We start from the raw sequence: 22885 nt of genomic DNA, 5'->3' as shown, positions 1-22885 counted from the left end.
TCTTGAATAAGAAATACTGGTCCATGTGACCTGGTGAACCTTGACCTGGGAGTGGTACAACAGAAAGGAAGTTAAGAAAAAAAAACAAGTGTCCAGACACAGAGGAGACAGACAACAAAGCTATTTCTGTAAAGAAAATAGGAGAGCTGGAGGGAGAATGCAATCAACAAGCATAAAGAGAATTGCAGACAGAAAGAGGAGCACAACAAATTCTTGTAAGGAGAAGAAGCAAATCACTCTAAGGAAGAGGTCAGTTCTTTTTGTCAGAAAAAGAGACAGGTGCTCTTGGAGGCAATGTCTGAGCTGGTTAAAAAGGTTTAAAACCTGGAAAGCTGTGTGACTAGCTCAGAGATCTAATGGGCTGAAGGGTTTCCCAGAAGTGGCCAAACCATAAACCGGGTGTTATTGATTTGTCGGCTGAAAAGGAACTCTGGATAGCTACACCATCAGGTCTGTCGTGACTAAAGGGAGAGAGGGTTTGTAGAAGCCTGCCTTGCTGATAATGATCGTACTCATGAAACTCAAAAGTGTAAGAAATAGGGACGTTTAAGAAATGGTGTTTTTTAAAATTTGTATAGAACTCTCATGGAAATAGATATGGAAGTTACCTCTAATCTGATTGCAAGCGGTTCTATGTCTGATGTAAAAGCAGTATTTCAAACCACCAAACCTGAACATTATTGTTTCTCAAATTGGAATTGATAAAGATCTTGATATGAGTTATTTCAAACATTCATATGGAAATTTACCTGACGTTTAAGGAGATAAACAAATTTTAATTTTCTAAAAAGCTAATGGAAAAGCTGCCTAAGTGGTTTCTCAGTATCGAAGAAAAAATGTTTATTTTGGGAAGAAATAAATTGAACACTAACAAAGCCTGTCAGCCCAACAAAACTGCTAAATGAATTTTGCAATAATTTTGAAATTCCAAACAAAAGTGTCAGGCACAATCTAGCAGATTACTTTTGAGAAAATAAAATGTTTAAGAGAAAGAACAAACAAGCAAAACATGATAATGCCTGGAATCAAGTGAGAAAGCTTAATTTCTGTTTTGACAATATTATGAAAACATTTTATTGAACTTTAAAGTTTCTCCAGGCTCATGAATGAGATAAGATGGTAACTATCGCATGCATAAAAAGGTATAAGGAAATGATTGCGGGCACGATGTGGAGTTAGGGAAAAAGGACACAACACCAAATGGGAATTGGAATAACTTACCTTGAGTATAGTTCAATGGAATATATTAATTTGGTATTGATGTATGTTCTAGTGGAAGGAAAATGTAGATGAGGCTAATAGATTTACAGCTTTCTGTTGGAGATATTTGTGTCTTTCCCTATGAACTTTTTAAGAGAACTGAATTTGATAGTCTGGTCACCACTTGAGACATTGGAACATATAGGGGAGGCTAAGCAAAGCCCTTGAGACAGAGACCGCCTTTGATCTTTTGAGAAGATTACCTGAAAGTCAGGGAACCTTACCGGTTGGAGCACATGTGGTGCGATAAGCACAACTTCACCGGGAAGAAAATAAATCAGATGCTGAAGTTGATTGGCAGGATACATGGCACAATCCCATAGACCTGGTAAACCTACAACAAGCACAGGCGAGTATTTGCGGGAAAAGGAAGTGGGATTACCACCAAGCATGATGGGTGAAAGGGAGATTTTCAATCGAAAATTTGGAAAAGAAAATCACTGAAGACCACATACAACAGATAGGGAAATGTGTGAAGATGACTTAAGAATGTGAAATTCCAACAGAGGATTAAAGAAGGGATTGGGACACCGGTGTTGGTGTGCAGAACTGATTCTTTATGTGTGAATTAAGTGACATGCAAGAGTGCATGATGAAGCTGCACTGAAGAATGGGTCCCAGACATGTTTAGCTACCTGACAAATAGCATGACGTGAAATGGTTAACATGACCTAAAGAGTAAGAAAACATTTTTAAATGATCAATATTCCATAGAGAAACTGACTTCCAGTTATGGTGGAGTCAAAGGGAGTAAAATTAAAGTAAAAGGAATTTTGGGTTGGGACAATCGAAGGCTAATGAGAAATAATACTTAATAAGAATTAAACCACAAGATGGATATAGGTGAAGGGAGAGCTGGAGAATCTTTAAAGTTTAATTGTATGTATGTATATACTCATCGCCCAGACAGTAACAGCACACCTGAAAAAAAATTAGGAATATCATTGAGTGAGGTGATCTGCAGGTAGGGAGTGCCAATCCAAGTCAATTGTAATCAGATAATTCTAGCAGCTTTAGTGTGTTTTCTATGATATGTAATCGAGAAATTAGGAAAACAGCTCAGAAATAACAATAAGATAAAAGCAAAAAACTGCGGATGCTGGAAATCCAAAACAAAAATAAAAATACCTGGAAAAACTCAGCAGGTCTGACAGCATCTGTGGAGAGGAACACAGTTAACGTTTCGAGTCCATATGACTCTTCAACAGAAGAGTTGAAGAGTCATACGGACTTGAAACATTAACTGTGTTCCTCTCCGCAGATGCTGTCAGATCTGCTGAGTTTTTCCAGGTATTATTTTTGTTTTAGAAATAACAATGTTAGCTAAAAATTAGTTGTGAAGTCAATCAGGATATTTCCTCTCAAAGGAGGAAACTGTAAGAAATAGGGACCTTTAAGAAATGGTGCTTTTTAGAATTGTAAAGGGCTCTCTTGGAACTAGCTGGGACAGCATTTATTTCTCGTTCTGAAAAAAAACCATAAACAATTCTAAGAAGTCAGGGATCAAGACAAAGCAGAGATAAAAGTCACAAAGATTGCGCTGCCCACCTTGAGGTCACTAACATCCTGAACCAATAGCAGAAAATCTTCTGGTGCCCTGTATACCCCAGTGACCTCAAGCCAGGATGATGTACAAGGGGGTGGGGGAGGTGGTGGTGGTGGCCACCCTGACAACTTGGGTACTTGTCCTGTATCTATTGGCCAGAAGTGTTTGAACAGGTGATTGGCACTGGGTAAGCTACCAGCCCCTAGAAATAAAGTATATTAACAAGTGCTCAGAGATAGAGGACAGTCCTCCTCAAATGGCAGTCCTCACCAAGCAGCCGACACCTTCAGATGCAAAATAGACTAGGGAAGAGTCAGGAAGGTGGGGGAAGAGCCTCCGAACACTTTGGCTAGAGAGCAAAATGCTGCTATCACAAGCTACTGAGATCAACACACTCTGCCCCACTTCCTTGTCCCACAAATTCTCACTTGTGCTTGTCGAAGGTTTACCAGGTCTATGGGGTTGTTCATCCTCTGAGATCAGTGAACTGCTCTCAACTGTCACAAGTTGTGTACTTTTCCTGTCTACCTAGCTAATGCATCGTATCTAAACTGTTATTTCTTTACAACTTAAACTTTTTACAAATACGGGACTGCCTACCTTGGATATCTGTGGCCCCTGAACCCAAAATCTTACAGAAGTGAATGAAAACTGTTGTCGGATAGGACTCCTGACCTACCCTGCATGAATAAAGAACAGCATATTTTTCAACTGTGTAGTTACATTAGTGTCACATCTTTGCAGGGGACGATGTGGGTGCTTGTAGTTTCATAAGATGTGTCTTTGTTGTATTGATTATTTAAAGTGAAATTTAGCTTTTTGTTTGAAGTATCATTTGCCTGTTAATTCATGTTTAATTTGGTTCTGATCCATGTTAAAGTAAAAGTTACAAAAAGTGATATCTTGTTGGTAATTTTGTTATTTGGGGGTCATTCAGCAAAATGGTTATTTTGGTTTTCATTTTCCCCATGGGGATGGTAACATTCACAAATCAAGAAAAAAGGATGCATAGCAAAGCTCCCTCTTGTGTGCCCAAAGAAAGTACTTCAACCCAACCTCAAGAGCATGCAGTACTGTACTATTGTGAAATCCTTCCATTTATATAAGTCATCTTGTGGCCAGACAGAGATTGGTGAATTACATTAGTTTATGCTTTGGGTCTATGCCGACTAGAAAATGACTAATCAACAGTAAAACACTAATTTGACATAGTACACCAACAGTCAGCCAGCAAAGACAAATTTCTTTATGCTCAGAGTCATGGAATGAGTCTCAAAGGTGAAAAAGCATCTGTGGAGAGAAAGACAAAGTTAACGTTTCGAGTCCAGATGACTCTTCTTCAGATGCTGTCAGACCTGCTGAGTATTTCCAGCAATTTTTGTTTTTGTTTCAGATTCCTGGCATCCGCGGTATTTTGCTTTTATCTTATGTTTCTGGGTGTTGCACTAGCTTCAGGTGTTGTGTTTGACACAAGGTAAACTGCTACATTTTGAGATGCTGCTGATATTTGGATTTTTAAAAAAATGTTTTCTAATGTTTAGTGCAGAATTTACAATGGTAAGCTGGTGGTGTAAGAACAACATAAATAACCATTTATTACAGTGAATTTGTTCAGTGTTGTTCCAATTATACTTTGCTTTCCCCTGATCTCATATTTCATGCTCTCAAAAGGATTTCTGTTGTGATGAAGTAGATTAATGATTATAGGTTCCTTACAAATCTATGCAGAGTTCATTTTTTTTAGGAAAATGTCAGATGTGACCCCTAAAGATGGTCAGAAATTCTACACTTCTATGATTTCAGAAAATGCTGCAGAAGTACTTGATCTCTGAAAGTTGTGATCAGTCTTTTCAGTAATTATCAAATTGAGTGTTTATGTATCTGATATTAAACAGCACAATCCTGGCATTTTCTATATTGGCTAATGAATATAGGTATGGAAATTAATTAATTCTATTAGCAAACTAAGCATTAGTATTTGTGGCTTTACTGTTGTATCAAGAAATGGTTACAAACAGCACTGGCAGCAATGCCATTTATCAAGAAACCTGGCCTTAGACTGAAGAATGTTTTGATCTCAACTGTTTGTAATGCACATGCCTTTGATATATTGGTAAGTAGAAACCAAAATGACACATTTTCTTAAAATAAATAAAGAACATAAGATGAGGATGGTGTGCTTGATGATTTACAGTTATGACAAACTGACATATTAGGAAAAATAAAACTGTCAGTTTTCAGTTAGAAGAAGTGAGAATGTTATGTCCTTGGAGAAAACCCGAGTGATACTGTTAATATACAACCTTGTTTAAAAATACCAGCTGTTGAGATGCAGCCAAAGTCAGCAGATGACTAAGTGGATATGAGCTGAGAGCTACGCTGTAATATGTGCAATTCTTCTCCAGGCTATGCTGCTGAGTCGTGATGGGCAGTACCTTATCACTGGCGGAGATAGCGGAATAGTGGCTGTGTGGCAGGTTTGGGACCTCAAACAGCTGATGACCTACCCAGGCTGTGATGCTGGTATTAGGGCCATGGCCATGTCTCATGACCAAAGGTAAGACATTTTTTTAAAGAAGGTACTGGATGAACTAACCGCTTCTTCCCTCAAAGTTTGTGGATCAGCACCAAACAAATGGCACTAGCCATTGACTACACTTGAGCTTCTCCACAAGCTTTCTATGGGCTTACATAATGGAATTTGTATTGATAAGAGAGCCTAAACAGTGCGGTGCCCTCTTCAGGTAAGCTAGGACCTGTGCAAGCAATGGTGTATCTCATTAACCAATCAGATTGAAGAATCCTGACTCAAAAACACAGAATCTGAACCAGGAAATGGACATTACTATAGTTAATTCAATGCCAAATCGTGTACAGAAGGCCAAAATAGAGGGGAAAAGAACGATTAGATTAAGAAAGGGAGAGATAAAAGAGACAGAAAGCAAAAGTTGAAATATTTAATGTTTTATAGTCTCCAACCATAATTAAAATCTGAAGAAATGAGATTCCACATTTATAAAGGTTAATTTTCAATGCCAGAAAGGTTGGTTGGCAGCAATTAAGACTTATACTGTTTAAAAAAATTACTTGGAATGGACAAGCCCTAATTTTCTCTGGGGAATTTAGTGGGTGTCCATCATGTAAGTACCACAACTTTAAGCCATTCCATGGATTTCAATGCCAAGGCCCTAAGCGAGGTACTATTATAGCACAACGTTTGGAGCAGCAGGGCAACATGGGCAATAATTTCCTAATTTCCGTATTTAACTATGCATGTGTGGTTGCTGGAAGTTACTGTCCAATTTATCTTTAAATAAAGGTTCAGAGCTGATCCTCTCACCACTAATTTTAGCACAAAATTTGGCCCATTCCTGTCTTAAAAGTTTTGTTCTATCACTACTGTGGTGGATGCTGAATTGGTTCTTTGTTAATGGCTCGGGAGGACTGGTACTGTCATTAATATGTATTACAGAAAGCCTAAAGTTATACACCAGTGTCAATTAAAATTCAAGACAGTCACAGTCTGAAGTGGCAGAAGTGATCTGACTTTTCCAGCAATTTTTTTGAGAATTTATTTCATTGTGTTGCCAGTATCCAAGGTCCAGAATTAATTTAATAAGATTTTTGGGTGATACAGACAAAACCTGACTATTAGTCTCAAATTTTCAGTGCTAAAATCAACCAATACCAATGTTCCTGGGCAATTGCTACATGTTAAATTAATCTTTTTATTGTCTGTGCTACCCACTCCTGATACTGGGCAAAAATGTCAAAATAGTGAAGCACACAATACTGTTCTTTTCCAACAAATGGCTTCATTATTTTAGAATACAGAATCAGCCTAACATACATAGACACATGCAGTGACTGGGCGACTGTGAAAACACACACACACACTCTCAATCGCTCTCTCTCGCGCTCTCTCTCTCTCTCAGAAGCCTAGCTTCTTTCAATACTTAAAAAGCACAATATAGAGAAAGCAAACAAAGTTTAAACATTCTGCTGAGAATTGCATTGTTTACATAGACATTGTTTAATATGCTTTGGGATATTTCTAATGTTCCTTTGAACATTAGCCTTAAAAACTGACTGTATTGATCTGTCCAATGCAAACTTGTTGTTGCCTGTGGTGTTTCATTGGTATATGAAGTAGAATCTGTTTAAAGGTTATTTTCAAGCAAGTAACTTAAATATTGAAAGATTACCTCTAATCCTTTTTCATCTTGAGTACAAAATACCGATTTTTTTAAACACAAAATTTGTATTTTGCACTTTCACAGTCAATCATCTGAAATATACTGGGAGTAGCAATTTTGTGAAGTAATTTCTGCATTTTTAGTCGGTGCAAATACACAGAACTGGATCAAACATGACTCTTCCTTCCCTCTGTTCCCACCAAAACTTGGCCAGCTCTGCCTGATAATTAGGCTGAGAAATGTACTGTTTTAATGACCCCACCAGTTTTACTTTGTTAGAATTTTTGTGCTTTTCAAAATGAGGATTGTTGATTCTGGGGAAAAACACACTTTATTTAAGGTAGTTGTAGTTGGCATTGAACACTGCCAGATCAGGCATGGTTAAATGCAAAGTAACTGTCCCATATCTGACTCTGGCAAACAGTATGCCTCAGTTCTAACCTCAGAAAAGCACCACTACTACAACAACTGACTGTCCTGTGTTCTTTTTAAGAAAGATTTGCCAGTTTACTGCCAGATTAGGGAAAGCTTTGTCCTGTGGCTCCATGTCCACAAGGAACTGGCTTGAGAAAACCCAAACTTATTTTGGGATTTTACAGCCAGCAAACAATGGACATTTTCAATCCATCAGTTTGAGGATGGATTTGCATCCAAATCCCAGAGGCAAAAGGCAGTGCCAAATCCTTGCATCCATCCTCTCACCTATTTTTGCTCTTATGCTCACCTAAGCTTACTACAGCTGTAATTTTAACTATGTAGCAAGAGGCAGTCAAAACCAGAGTTTCCCTTTTAGTTAATTTAAGATGTTGCTAGTTGTTACTAAAGGAATCTTTATTGTCTACATAAGTGTGTTGCATTATTCTATCATGCTTGAAAGCAGAAAGGCAAGAGAACAGAGACGCTATTATTCGCTGATTATGCCTACTACTGAAAATGTTCATTTATTTACATTATTGAAAAGCGAGCAAAATCCACATCACAGTATCTATATGAGTTAGGAGCAGGAGTAGGCCACTTAGCCCTTCAAGCCTACTCCGCCATTCAATAAGATCATGGCTGATCTGACTGTGACCTCCTGGCTAACCCAAATATCCTTTCACCCCCTTGTTTATCAGGAATCTATCCACCTCTGCCTTGAAAATATTCAAAGACTCTGCTTCTAATGCCTTTTGAAGAAGAGAGTTCCAAAGACTCACTACCCTCTGAGAGAAAAAAATTATTTTCATCCCTGTCTTAAATAGGTGACCCTTTATTTTTAAACATTGACCCCCTAGTTCTAGATTCTCCCACAAGAGGAAACATCCTCTCCACATCCACCCTGTCAAAACCCCTAAGGATCTTAAAGGTTTCAATCAAGTCGCCCCTTACTCTTCTAAACTCCAACGGATACAAGCCTAGCCTGTCCAACCTTTCCTCACAAAACAACCTGACCATTCCTGATATTAGTTCAGTAAACCTTCTCTGAACTGCTTCTAATGCATTTACATCCTTCCTTAAATAAGATGACTAATACTATACACAGTACTCCAGATGTGGTCTCACCAGTGTTCTGTACAACTGAAGCACAACCTCCTAACTTTTATATTCAATTCCCTTCGCAATAAGCAATAACATTCTAATACCTTTCCTAATTACATGCTGTACCTGCATACTAGCCTTTGGTGATTCTAGGACTAAGACACCCAGATCACTCTGAATCTCACACCATTTAGATAATAACCTTTTGTATTCTTCCTGCCAAAATGGACAATTTCACATCTTCCCACATTATGCTCCATTTGCTAGATTTATGTCCACTCGCTTAACCTATCTACATCCCTTGTAGCCTCCTTACGTCCTCTTCACAACTTAGTTTCTTACCTATCTTTGTATCATCAGCAAATTTAGCAACCATACATACCTTCGGTCCCTTCATCCAAATCATATTTATAAATTGTAAAAAGTTGAGGTCCCAGCACTGATCCCTGTGGTTCACCACTCGTGACATCCTGCCAACCAGAAAATGACCCATTTGTGGCTAACCTCTGTTTCCTGTTAGCCAGCCAATCTTCTCTCCATGCCAATATGTTACACCCTACACCATGAGCTTTTATTTTCTGCAATAAATAACTAACTCTACATCTAGTACAGCACCTGCTGAAACCCAGCTGTCATTCTGGTTGCTCTGATGAAATGAGCTAACAAGGTTGAAAGTTTCTGTAATAGCAATGATTCCTCCGAATATTAAAGATTATCTCAGCAAACTCCTTTGTTCCTTTGGGCCTTTTTAGCACAATAATGATTGATGCAAATTCTATTCTGTGTAATTAACTATACTTCTTTTAATTTAGGGTCATCATTACAGGTATGGCGTCTGGAAGCATAGTACTGTTTTACATTGATTTTAATCGATGGCATCACGAGTATCAAACCAGGTACTAATGGTGTGTTCAAGGCACAGAGATGCACTGCTATGTGCTGGAATCATGAGATTATGATCTGAAAGAGCATTCAGCCATCGTTGGTGCATTGAGAATTTTTAATCAACGTAGTCATTCAATCCTGCCACTGTATATATAGGCATTCATCCATATGAAGAAGCAACAAATCTGAATGTAACCTAAAAGTCTCCAGGAAAGCAGAGTATTTTGAAATGCTTACTGCTATTTTTGTAGAATATAAGGAATTTGACATATCATTAGTAGAACACCAGAGCATATAAATCTGATTCAGAAATACAAAACGTCTATTTTTAGGAGGAATAAATCTTTACATGATTCTTTATAAACCTCTCATTCATAAGAAATATAATGACTATTTCTTTACCTTCATCTCTGTAAGAAGAATAAGTGACTGATTTAAAAGAATGTAAAACAGAAATTTTAATCAGATGTTCATAATTATGTTAGAACTAAGCAATATATTTACACCTGTGATTTATTGCATATATAGAGATCAAATTTTTAAAAAGTTTCTTTTTGGGGAGAAGGTTTGCACGTGGGGGTGTACAAATCCTTTCTAAGGCATGGTTCTTTACTGTATTTTTTCATTAATGTTATGGTAGCTTAGCACTGATATTACTGGGAACAAAGAGCAATATTTAAATTATGACCTAGGATTTTTTAACTTTATAACAGTCAATCAGATACTATATTCTTGTCATTGGCATGCTGCTGGGCTGGAAAAGGGATCTTTCCTCAGAGTTCAGGTAAACAGTAAATCAATCCAGTGTAACAAGTTTTGTCTGTTCTACATTAGTGTGCGTGCATTTTCAGAGAATTATGTCCATTAATTTCATTTCTATAGCTTTTGTTAAACACGTTTGTAACCCTGACATTGTTATTCAACATTGAATTCTGATAACTCTTTGTAACTGTGAATTCTGTTTGGGTTTCTGTCCTGCTTGTTGTTGTGTGTGTGAAATCCTACTATTGGGATGTTGTGGTCAGGCTACAAACTTTCAGAAACTAGACTGCTGAAAACATTCCACCTTGCTGAGCGAATGTTTGCTCAATATGGATCTTACTGGTGCCTAATGGTGCATTAGTAACCTGCCAGAGGGACCAAGTTACTGTATTTCAAAACCCCACTCAGAAATGCTTTTTGGTGATGATTTGGAATGAGGTTATTCCAGTTTGTGTAATGAAATCAAAAATAAAGTTCACTTGTATCTTGAGACCGGAGAGTTTTCTTTTGACTGACAGTATTAAAACAATCCAAGCTTAAGATCGGCAGCTGTTTATTTAAATAACGTTATATCAAGCAAATCTCTAAGCACCACTTGTAAACCATGACTTTGCATGACTTGTGGATCATGTTTTTCTTTTCTGCAACAGAACTCCAAGTTACCTGAGGCTATGCAACTGAATAACTGTAGCTTTTTAAAGGCAACAAGGTCTCAACTGGAGAAATAACACCAGCCTTTGTTAGAAGTTAATTATAGAACAAAGGCTCTGCTTGCAAAGTTGAATTCCATGGATTTAACTATTTCAGACAAGCAATGCTTTTTTTTTGGATTTTGTTTTAATAAAACTGATTTCAGGACAAACTTTCTTCAGAAAATAGAGTTGGGGGCGGGGTGGGGTGTGGTTAGTACAAGGATTGTTTGGAAAATGTAGTTTTTAATTATATCTAATGCTGTAACGGGAAATCAGACTGGCCCCACTGACATGCAGTTGATGGCTTCATCGTCGCTTGAAAAACTATTAGGTTTCCAAGAATAGTTTCAGGTACCACTGTCACGTTGCATGTTTAGACTTCTTTTACCCATAAACTCCACTGATATATGGTTTTGCTCAAGACCAAAGTTCACAGTATCTATTAACCCTAAAGCACCAACTATTGATCAGCTATTACAATCAAAATGTTGAAAGTTCAGCTGACTAAAACAATCCTAACTGAAAAAGCAAATGATTTTTCCAGATTAAATATGGTAAAAGTCTGATTAATGAATGCAATTCATGTATGTGGAAAGCAAACTGGATACTTGCTTCATTGGTAATCTGAAAGCTAGGGGAGAGTAGGAGAATGTGGTCTGTGTTTGTTTTGGCTACTGAAAATGTTACACAGCTGCCATATTTGGAAAATTAATTTCTGCCCTGGTGTCATGTTTAATTTGGTTGGGTAAAACTTGAAGCTGCTCAGTTTGTCTGAATTATACAGTTTCAGAATTTTTAAATTTGCATACCTAGCCTGACAAAGGAGATGGATGAACATTATTCTTGGGCTAAGGTACACTCCTAAGGAAATTTCAAAATATAAAAACTGCCCCATGCTGTAGAGTGACAGGTTGCGGGTTTAAGCTTGTGATTTATTGCATGAGTTGCCCGTTCTCGGCCATTAAAGGTTACTGCGCACTGACAAGGAAAAAATTAGTAGCTGAAATCAGCCTCGTCGTGGTCTACACTCCAAGTAGGTGTTAGAGCAGCTGAAGTTATGAATTGCAAATAGAAACAAAGAATATCTGAAGCTTTACAAAAATAATAAAACTTTGTTTTTTTTAAAAAAAACACTTAATCCAGATTTAAATTTGCTTTTTTTGGAGTCTATACCACTTTTTACTTTGGGACAGAACTGTTGGACCCAATAGCCTTTCCCTAAAATAAGTTTGAGTCTGGGGAATGTTCTTATCATTCTATGGTACAGTGCTGCCATTGCCAACATGCTGTCAGAGCAATTTACTTGTTACTTTAAACAGTTTTGAAATGAGCAGAGAAATTTCATGCCGTAAAAGGATCATATGATTGAAAAATTCTATACCTTATGAATATGCTAAACTTATAACATTAGCAAATGGATTTACCAGCATGAACCTATTCATATGAAAATATTCCTGGAAAATTAATCAAAAGTAAAACTCTGCATTGTAAGTGATTTCATTAATTAGAAAAAGTATTGCGTACAACAGAAATTCCATTTCTTTTTCAGGGACACTCAAAGAAGATTTTGGAAAAAAAATTTTTGAAGATAGAGATGGCGTGAATCTTTTCTTTCAGATATTGTCACATGCAAATGATAGGATAAGTTCAATGAGATTTACATCATAGGATGTGTTCATTTATAAATTTTTAAAAGTTTGCTTTTCATTGAGATAAGACCCTTGGAAGAATTCACCCTTATTTTCCATGAAATTTGAATGTCCCTTCATCAAATTTTTGTTTTAAAAACTCCCCTGATGAAAGGTAACAATATTTCACATTATGCAAGCTCCATACTACTAAAAAAAAATTCAGTATGCCAATTTAAAATTGTAGGTTTTTTTTCTGAGACGCTGTGAAAGCTGAAGTTTGTATTTAAATTTGATCCATTGATGTTGTACACTATCAACTGGTTTCCCTCTGACAGAGCACAATGAAGGAATAGACCTGAATTTTAAACTCGTGATTCAAGGAAACGAGGCTTGTCCTAGCTATTAATGACGTATCTGGTCAGTTAATTCATAGCTGAATGGGGATATTTGCCACACATATCAATGCAGGGTTCGATAAATTACATTGATAACACTTGTTGATTTTTATTTGGGAGAGAAATGAATTAAAATAAGACGTGTCCCAAAACAATCAGCTGAAACTGTTTTGTGATGACATTCCTGTGCAAATATGATTTATATTGCAACTAGGATTTCTCCATGTTACTATGATAAATCTTGGCTTTTCATACATAAGAACCAGGCAGCTTCCAGTTTGTAGCATTCCGTTCTCAAACAATTTTTATTGCAAATAACAATCTCTAATTCCCCTGGGTCATGTGTGCAATTTGGGATTCAGCAGGTGATGTTGTTCTGAACTGTATGTGGACAAGAACAAGCCAAGGACTATTTTCCTTCCCTTCCATACTCTGGTCTTAGTTAAGAGGAATTGTATTTACTTGGTACTTCAGCACTGCTTTCTGAAATTATTTTTTCCAAATGATAGCTTGTTTCAAACTTATTCTAAATACACAAAATCCCTAATTTATATAGGATAGCTTTTAAAATATAGGCTGGTATAAGTTTTTGAAAATGTAACAAGTATGAGTCCAAGGGTTCTGTTCCAGATGCATCAATCTGAGGATGTCCCACAAACAGCTAGTTACATTTTGGCTGGTGACTAATTTGTCCTGCATCTACTGCCATTTACTAACTGATTTATCAGGTTCTATACAAGATCGATGATAAATGGATTAGTTTTGAAGTATTACTTTAATTAACAGGTGTGCTTTATTTATTAAGCTACTTTTAAAAAGTTCAAAATAAACGTGTCTTCTCGCAAACTGCTATTTTTATTTGACCGATGCTGGCAAACCAGCTGTGTTTTCTTTAAATTTTGTTTTTAAAGTTCCAGTTTGAAGGTTTGCACAGGAATTTGTGATAAACTTGTTGACTGTAGTCAATTCTTCTGCTTCCTTTTCAATGCTCTATTTTCTTTCCCCATTCTCTTCCCTCTTGCCCATAGAAATTCTAAGGATGAATGTTTTGGGTATTGTATGTTAATTTTACATGTATCAGTGATTTGAGTAAGATTAAACATATTGGCCATTAAATGCAGGCTGCGCAGAATAATACACAAAATAAATGTGTACAAATGGGAAACCATTAGTTATAGCCAATCTAGCATTGAACTACCAACCTTACAACAATTTATCCATTTCTGGTTAATTTACCAAGACCAGTCTAATTGAGTGAATCGCCCCTCAGACTGGGTAATTGAGGACCGCATTCCCTTCAACTTGAAAGAACCAAAGGAGTAGCAGCCACAAACTGAAGGAAGAAAATACATATTGTTAAGGATAGGGGAGAGGTAATAGGGATGGTTCCCCCCTTTTCCACCTTTCAACTAACCAAAGACAGATGTGTTTTAAAAGAAAAAAGTGTTTTAACCCCGAGTGCTGTAACTGCCAAGAACAGACAAATGACAGGATTTCTTGTAAGTTTAAAAATAAATAAATAAATGTTTATTATTCAACACCCGAATGTATTTGCAACCACACCCATCTAGTTTCCATTATGTGACCAGTATGTTTCAGTCCACTGTCCTCAAAATGGCTTCTGACAATGGTTAGGCCATAGTCAACCAGTAGGGTCCAACTTTCACACATTCACATGCCATCATGATAGAATAAGGCTCTTTCACACCCATTCTCTGGATTTCAACTCCGAAACTGAATAGTCTGCAAGCAATATTGTGAAACGGCTTCTTTAATTATTTGTAGAAGGGCAGCCATTAGCCGCAGGAAAGGTCTTTTGAGTTTTAATTATTTGTCTGGGCACAAAGGTTAGCTCAAGGGCCTTGTGTAGTTTCATATGTATTAACAGGAAAGAAAATGTCACCTGACCTTTCAACTCCCATTTTGTTATAAAGTGTCCATTTTGACTCCATAAGTATCCATTTTGAATTTATCCTAAAGTCCATTTGTGTGTGCATGATGGTATATTGAAAGAAAAATTCCAATTCACAGAAACTTAGTGCTCAGCATTCATGTTTCAAACAATTTATTATAAATAACACCTGTGGAAATTTTTCAAAAATTTGTGTAATTACAAATGTATAAAGCAGGTTTTAGTGGCCTTCAGAGAAATATCTTATTGAACATATGACAGCTTTCTTCTACTGAAAGCATTTAGAAATCTTCAATTTGGCCTATCAAAGTAGCACTTTAACATTCCCATCAGAGAGACTTTAACTGTTTTTAATTTAGCCAAAGGAGGCTCAGATTGTTTCTTAATGTTTAAAATGTTATATTTTCCCATGTGTTTAATGTTAAGGATCTGCACAAGTTCTCAAACATTATTTCTCTGATCTCCTCAATTACATTAACTACTCTCAGTTTGAGTGGCAGCCTTGCTCAAACCATCAGTGCAGGGGATCTGCTACGTTAAGTGCCTGGAATTCAACAGGTAGTTGGATAGATTTTGCTTTGAGAATGTGAATGAGCATTTTATTGGTGACCTAAGGTGTACACTTCTGAATCTGGAGTTTAAATGCCAGGGACAGCACTAAGTTAATTAAAATTAATCTTCACTTTTTTCACAAAAATTCTTTAGAAGGCAAAGTGATCCTTCACACCTGGAACTTGGATATCAATCCAGTGCAGGCTGTTGGGTTGAAAGGCTCTTCTCAAAGTACTGTAAGGGTCCTGTTTATAATGAGTTTGGGCAGTCTCACCCCAGAATCTAGTGTGGATCCACTGCACAAAACTATCCACACTTTGGCCCAAATCTGACTCAGCAAAGAGATGGTTCCTGTGGGTAATGGAAAAAAATCACACTGGTGGAGTAAGAGGTGCTCTTTTGGGATTATCAAGGCATGTTGGGGCAGAGTATGGATTTTATTCTGCATCTGGTCGTTTATAGTTGGACTAGGGACTAGGTGGTGATAATACTAGTGAAAAAATAATGGGATTGATCAAGTACATTATAAGATTGCCTGTATAATATCTTAGTAAAGACCACCCAACATAAATTCAAAAGGGGAAGATGATGCCTGACCAATCTCCATGACTTTTTTGAGGATGTTACACCTCAGGGAAGCTTGAAAGCCTTACAATGCAGTGTATCTTGACTTCCAAGAAGCACCTGAATGTTCCAGATGAAGAGCTACAGGTTAAGATGAAATAGATGGGGATTTAGGGTGAAATATAGGAATGGATAAGAAATTAGCTGAAGGATAAGAAATGATCGGAAGCTTGGAATTTGTGGTCATACAGAATGTACTGGACACTTCTGGCATGCTCAGATCACATTGTTACCAGTCAATGGGGATAGAAAGATTGTCTTTTTTTTATGATCGTCCTTCATATGATATTCAGCAGCTTCTAACCTGATGGTCTCAGTCCAATCTGAGAATCTCATAGGAAACTTGTAAGTCTGGGTGTTGGTAGCCTATGCCCTCCTTGGATACAAATTAAGATTTTCACTCATCCATCTCTCATAACAGTAAGCAAAGAAACTGATGTGAAGTTTTATGATTGTTGACCTCTGTGGTTGCAAAGAAGAATGCTAACCTTCACTGACCTGCAATACCCTGGCCTGTTAGTATTTAGAGTTTTATAGTATCAAATATATGAATTTGTCCTCGTTATTTTAGAAGATTGACTAGAAACATTTACACTTTAGAGTCAGGCCAAAGAATTCAGCTTAACTTTTTTTTACATAGCACTGCATATTTATAATTTCCCACTGCTAGATTCCCATTCATACCCATTAAATATAACATTAAAGGAGCAAAAAACCTATTTACCCAAAGATTGGTGAGAATGTGGAGCTTGCTACTTCAGCAGAATGGTTTAGGCGAATAGTGTAAACGCATTTAAGGGGAGCCTGGCTAAACATGTGCAGGAGTAGAGAGTAGGGGGTTCTACTGATAGGTGAGGTAGGATGGGAGGAGGAGATAGTAGCATTGTGGCAACATCGCTGGACTAGTAATCCAGAGGCCCAGGCTAATGCTCTGGGGACATTGGTTCAAAACCCACCAAGCCAGCTGGTGGAATTTAAATTCAGTAAATTCAGTTAATAAATCTGGAATTAAAAGCTAGTCACCAGTAACAATGATCATGAAATTATCATCAATTGTTGGAAAAACACAACTGGTTCACAAATGCTGTTTAAAGAAGGAAATCTGCCATTCTTACCTATCTGGCCTACATGTGACTCCAGACCCACAGCACTGTTGACTCTTAACTGCCCTCTGAAATGGCTGAGCATCTGAAATCACTCAGTTCAAGGGCAACAAATGCTGGCCTTACCAGTGATGATGCCCACATCCCATGAAAGAATAAAGAGGTTCAACTGGAGCATAATAGCTCATACATTAGGGGAGGGTGGAAATGAGGAGCAGGTTGCGTCTGGACTAACATGAGTTGGGTACATTTAATGAATCACTACTCCCGCACCCTGGAATGGTCGCAGACCAGTAAAGGGTGAATTATGTTGACTTTCTGCAGCTGCCAGTGAGAGCCACATGCAGTAATTAGGGCTCATGTTCCACTGGCAGCAGTCACTAGGGGCAAACTGAAGCCAGGGTGTATGGATCAATGCAGCGAAGACCCGAGCAGTTGGACCAATTTTTCCTGCTAGAGAGGTTGGCAGCCAACAACAGCTGGGATAGAAGCACTTGCAAAGGAAAGCTGGGATCATGTGCAGCAGTCACAGAGGTGCCTGGTGTATGTTTACCTGCTGCTGCTCCAGGGTCTTATCCAGCTTTTACTGCAGCAGCTGGTGGTGGGGTCCATCACCACCAGTATGGGTTCAATATACAGAGCATGGTAAGAATTAACATCAGTGAATGTTTTGGGCACAATTATATCTAAGGTTAGATTCTAGACCAAGTGCATGGTAGGGTTCCACATGCACTTTCCACCCCACAACCTCCACTTTCAACAGATCATCCTCTGCCATTTCCACCACCTCCAGTGTGATTCCACCAAACACAACTTCCCTTCTCCTTACAGCATTCCAAAGGCACCATTTTCTCTGTGACACCCTGATCTGTTCCTTAGTCAACCCAATACAGCCCTTTTCTGCAGCACTGTTCAATGCAAGCACAGGAGATGCAACATTTGCAATTATACCCCCTCCCTTATCATCCTATCATGCAAATATAATACTTCTCATAATATTATTGTGATTTATTGTAAAGGTAGGTTAATAGTGGGGTTTGGATTGTTTCTCTGTGTGGACGTGTGTGTGTGGGAGATTTAAATGAATTGGAGGCAGCTGATCTGGAGCTTTTGGGTTATCGAAAGGGAAGCTAGGCTTAAAATGCTAAGTACATAAACATGGCTGAAGTTTTAGAATGTGAGGAACATTTGCATTTTTAGATAAATTAGGTTAGTTTGAGTTTCAAAGGGATAGTAAGATGTTATACCTAGCCATAAGAAGCTAAACCAAACAGTGTGTTTATTTTTCCCAAAGGTTACTGATAATATGAGTACTATGAAAGATTTATATTATGAGAAAAGTAAAGTTGCAAAGACATATTGGAACAATGGAATTTACATTAAAAAGGGAACAACATGTATAAAGGAAGTGAGGTTATGTGTAAGGGGGAAGGCATTCTAAGATCTAACACAAGTGTGAAAAGCTTCCAACCTCTGTGCATCAAGTTGCTGTCTACAGGAACTGAAGCTAAGAAAACTCACTTTGAATATCACTGTCTGAGGTATTGTATGCCTTGCCTGGGTCTGTTTAATTATTTTTGTTTTACTATTGCGGTGTAACTGAGAACCAGATTAATTAGGGGAGTTAGGAGTTATTATAGTAGTAATTTGTGGACCTATGTATGTGCTTAAAATTTTTTCTGTTAATAAATGTTTAATTTAGTTTTGTAAAAAAAACCTCTAAGTCTCGGTGGACTTATTACTACTGAATTCAAGGCATGCATCTTGAAAAAAATACAAATTGCAAAACAGTTGTGGCAGCTATTTGAAGTTTCCCTCTGGCATTTGAGCAGCATGGCATTTACTATCTGCTGTGCCACAACAATCCAAAACCCCAAACACACCTTCCAAGTGAAACACTGATTTACATGTACTTCTTTCAATTCAGAATATACCGTATTCATGGCTCTCAGTGTGGTCTCATTTAAACTGGGGAGATCAAACAGTGCAGAATGCCCACTTTCTAGAACATCTCCCTGTTCAGTCTGCAGTATAATCCCCCCCAAGTTCCCAGCTGCTTCACATTTTAATTCTCTACCTTGCTCCCATTCTGACCCTCCGGCCTTGGGCTGCTGCAGTGGTTGAATGAAGCTCAATGCAAGCTTGAGGAACATTTCAACTGGGTACTTTAAGCCTTCTGGACTCTATTGAATTTAACAATTTTAGATCATAACTTTTGCGCCTATTTTTCATTTTTTGTTTGCTGGTTTGATTTTTTTCTTGTTTCTTTTTAATTCTTTCACTTCCTGTTCTTCGACCCTGCCATTCACACCTCATCTAGATCTATCTTTTGATTCTTTACCTGTCCTATTATAACAGCCATTGGCTTTACACCATGAAACTTTTTTCATTTAATCTCTCCTGACGTCCACCTTATCATAGACCATCCCTTTTGTTCTCAACCTCCCCCCTTTCATTTGCTTAAAACATTTCTATATTTTCTCAGTTCTAATGAAAGGTCACAGACCTGACATGTTAACTGTTTCTTTTTCCATAGACGCTGCCAGACCTGCTGAATATTTAAGACATTTTCTGTTTTTATTTCAGACTTCCAGAATCTGCAGTCTTTTGCTTTTGTCTAGTTGAAGAAGAAGGTGCCCATGAGCAGCAAACCATGATCCAAACAAACTGAGTTGAGAGATCACTAGAGCACTTTAGAGAAATTTCCCCCTCTGCTGTGGTTGATTTCCCTCTTTTGCATGAACATGGGGTTGGGAATTATGGTTTATTTTTTACTTTAAAGGCACTCATTCTACCCACCTTCTGACCCCAAATGCCTCCCTCACTCTCTACTTTCCTTTAATGGAAGCGGTGACTTTGACTGGGAACCATTTCCATGTACACCAGCAGTTTTACTTATACTTCAAGTAAACTTGTACATCTGTCCAACTGAGGCAGAAGAGTGGGAGAGTTATATTGGGTTTAACTCATCCTACACTTGCTATTAGATTCCAAGCATATTCTCCCTTGCATGAGCATCCTTCACAATCTGACTTCACCCCAGAATTGGCAAAGAAAAGGATCTAGCTGTTAGAGAAAGAGGGCGTCAAGCCCTATAAAACCATATAGGAGAAAAACAGTGATTTTCAAAAGTACTAAATGGCATCAAATCATAAATTGAACAGTATTTTTCAGGACACCAAGACAAATTTGCCTTTGACATTAGAACAGTTAATAATAGCTGAGGTATGTATCTCAAACCTTATTGAGGTCTGTGTTTTCATCTCAAGGAGCTCACTGTGTTGAAAGGTTTCAAAGCATGGATTTGGCTCCTAAAACAGGTCTTACCCTAAACATTCAATATTCAGGACTGCTTCATCGCATTAACACCTCCCATTTCAACTTCTTCATTGCTATTTTGTTAGTATGTTGTCCCATTGAGTCTAAATCCAGTATCATCAGCTACCTCTGTTATTGACATCTTTCCCTTGTCTTTCTGTCTGTGTATTGCTGTTGACATTGTTGATCATGCTTTTGGCTGTCGGGACCCTAAGCAGTGGACATAGCCTGCTGGATCTCTTCTTTAGGATGCTCCTTAAAACCTATCTCTTTTCCAAGCTTTTGATCATTTGGATCTAATATCTCCTTATGTGACTTGGTGATTTTGTTTGATAATGCTCCTGTGATGTCGCTTGAAACATTTTAGTATGTTAGAGGCATTAGATAAATGCAGTGTTATTGCACACGTTTATATACATACATCACCGGGCAAAGGAACAGGAGTGGAAACCTTGGCTGATTTTACTTTTTCTTAGGCTATGATATTCCTGTCACCATAGCATCTGACAAGAGACCAGAGATTTTATCTGGTTGCCTTCTGGTCTCTATGCATTTAACAGGTCAACCATCGAAAGGGTCTGCTGGGATTAAATTTTAATAAATTCAACACATGGCAGCTTCATAATTGAAAGTTACACTGAATGGAGGAAGGTCAGAGAACATTGTTTTAAATAGGTCATCATTTTAGAGTTTTCTTTCCCTTGATGTTGCCTCCCCATTGGTCTTTAAGATAGTAAACTGTCCAAGGGCACTTCACAGGAGCATTATCAAACAGAATTTCCAAAAGCCATGTAAATGACCAAAAGCTTGATCAAAGAGGTACATTTTAAGGAGTGTCCTAAAGGAGGAAAGGGAGCTAGGTTTAGGGAGAGAACGCCAGATTTTATCCCTTAGGCAGTTGAAGAGATGGCTGTTAAAGGAATTCTAATGCAATGAAAATTAGGGATGGGCTAGAAGCCAGAATTAGAGAAGCTAGAGTTCTAGCACAGTTGTATTGCTGGTGGAGGTTACAGAGATGGGGAGGGGTAAAGCCATGGAAGGATCTGAAAACAAAGATGAGAATTTTAAAATCTTGGGTTGAACCAATGTAGGTCAGTGAGCACAGGAATGATGGGTAAACAGGACTTGGCACACGTTGTTATGGACAGTAGGATTTTGAATAACTTCAAGTCGAGGGAGCAAAGTGGGAGGCCAGCCAGGAATAATCAAGGCTAGAGGTAACAGAGGCATGGATGAGGGTTTCAGCAACAGATGAACTGAGGTAGGGGCAGAGATGGGCAATGATACTGAGGCAGGCTGTTTTGGTGATGGAAAGTATATGGGATCAGTGGCTCAGCTCATGATAAAATACAATGCCAAGGTTGCAAACAGTCTGACTAAGCCTCACAGAGTGCTCAGAGAAAAGGATGGAGTCTGTGGCTAGGGAACCAGGTTTTTTGGGGGTGCCAGAGACAATGGCTTGTGCTTTTCCAATATATAACCGAAAGGAATATCTGCTCATCTAACACTGGATATTGGACAAGCAGTCTGACAAATTGGAGGCATTGGAAGGGCTTGAAAGGGGTGGTGGTGCCAAGAGCTGATAGCCTTCTGCATATAAAGAATCTGATGTGTTTTCAGATGATGTCAACATGTAGATGAGCAATAGGACAGGGCCAAGGATAGATCCTTGGGTGCACCAGAAGTAACTGTACAGGAATGTGAAGAAAAGCAATTATACTAGGTTTAACTGTGATGCTTCTCATAGTCAAATAGCCTACCCAAACTTGTATATGAAGAATAGTCATTTGGGGCACTAGTCATTTTCGGCTCATAAGGTTTTGGAGTCCAGCATGAGACTTAAAGCATTACTAACATTTAATTTGACTTCCACACAGACAATGCTTTGTGTGGTGATGTATAACACGCATGCAAAGTATTACCATTTCTATGGATCTGCTGCAAGAGCTGTGACACTGATCTATGGTGTTTATGAACTCTGATCAGGAATCGAGCTGAGAATGTCTTTGGTAAAGGGGAAGGGATTTGTCTGAGAAGAAGCTTTGTAAACAAATATCATTTTGCTAATTGGTAAGGCAATTTATCAAAAATAATGAAATGACTATTAAGTAGAGAGAGCAGTTCCTAGCCTTCCATAACAGGCTGTTTATGCAATCCTACATCGAAGGGATTAGTTTTATAAAATTATTAGTCCACAGGAGTGTTTACTGGATCAGTCTGAACTGATGAGAAGAGACACCATTGCCAAGTGCAGCCACTGCAGAAGATGAGCTGTGTTAGTCTTAAGCAGTGAGAGGATTAAATAGATATATGCTGCAAGCTTTGGATTTCCAAGATGCAGCTTTCCTCCTGTTAATGTTTCTGGCAGTTCTCTAGACTACACAGTCTGGTTCTCTGCATTATCTCCATTACTAAGTAGAACGAATTTTGAAGCAAATGTTCAACATTGTTGCTGAGATCTATTTTCTATTTTTGAGATAAGTACATATTA

The 22885-nt window shown here is 38.0% G+C and overlaps 1 protein-coding gene across 1 annotated transcript in view; it reads left to right on the top strand.

Annotated features, from left to right (window-relative positions):
• The window catches only part of lrba (LPS-responsive vesicle trafficking, beach and anchor containing), a 913498-nt gene extending 902841 nt beyond the window's left edge, over positions 1–10657 (top strand). The window contains exons 55-56 of the mRNA XM_078541260.1: positions 5212–5363; positions 9333–10657. Coding sequence (XP_078397386.1) covers positions 5212–5363; positions 9333–9423 — 243 coding nt within the window. The 3' untranslated portion in view covers positions 9424–10657. The remainder of the gene's footprint in view (positions 1–5211; positions 5364–9332) is intronic.
• The last annotated feature ends 12228 nt before the right edge of the window (positions 10658–22885 follow it).

This window comes from Cetorhinus maximus, chromosome 1, assembly GCF_964194155.1.
Source record: "Cetorhinus maximus chromosome 1, sCetMax3.hap1.1, whole genome shotgun sequence".
NCBI classification, from domain to species: Eukaryota; Metazoa; Chordata; class Chondrichthyes; order Lamniformes; family Cetorhinidae; genus Cetorhinus; species Cetorhinus maximus.
Note: the sequence above shows the minus strand (reverse complement) of the source record. Positions and strands in the feature narration are given on the sequence as shown.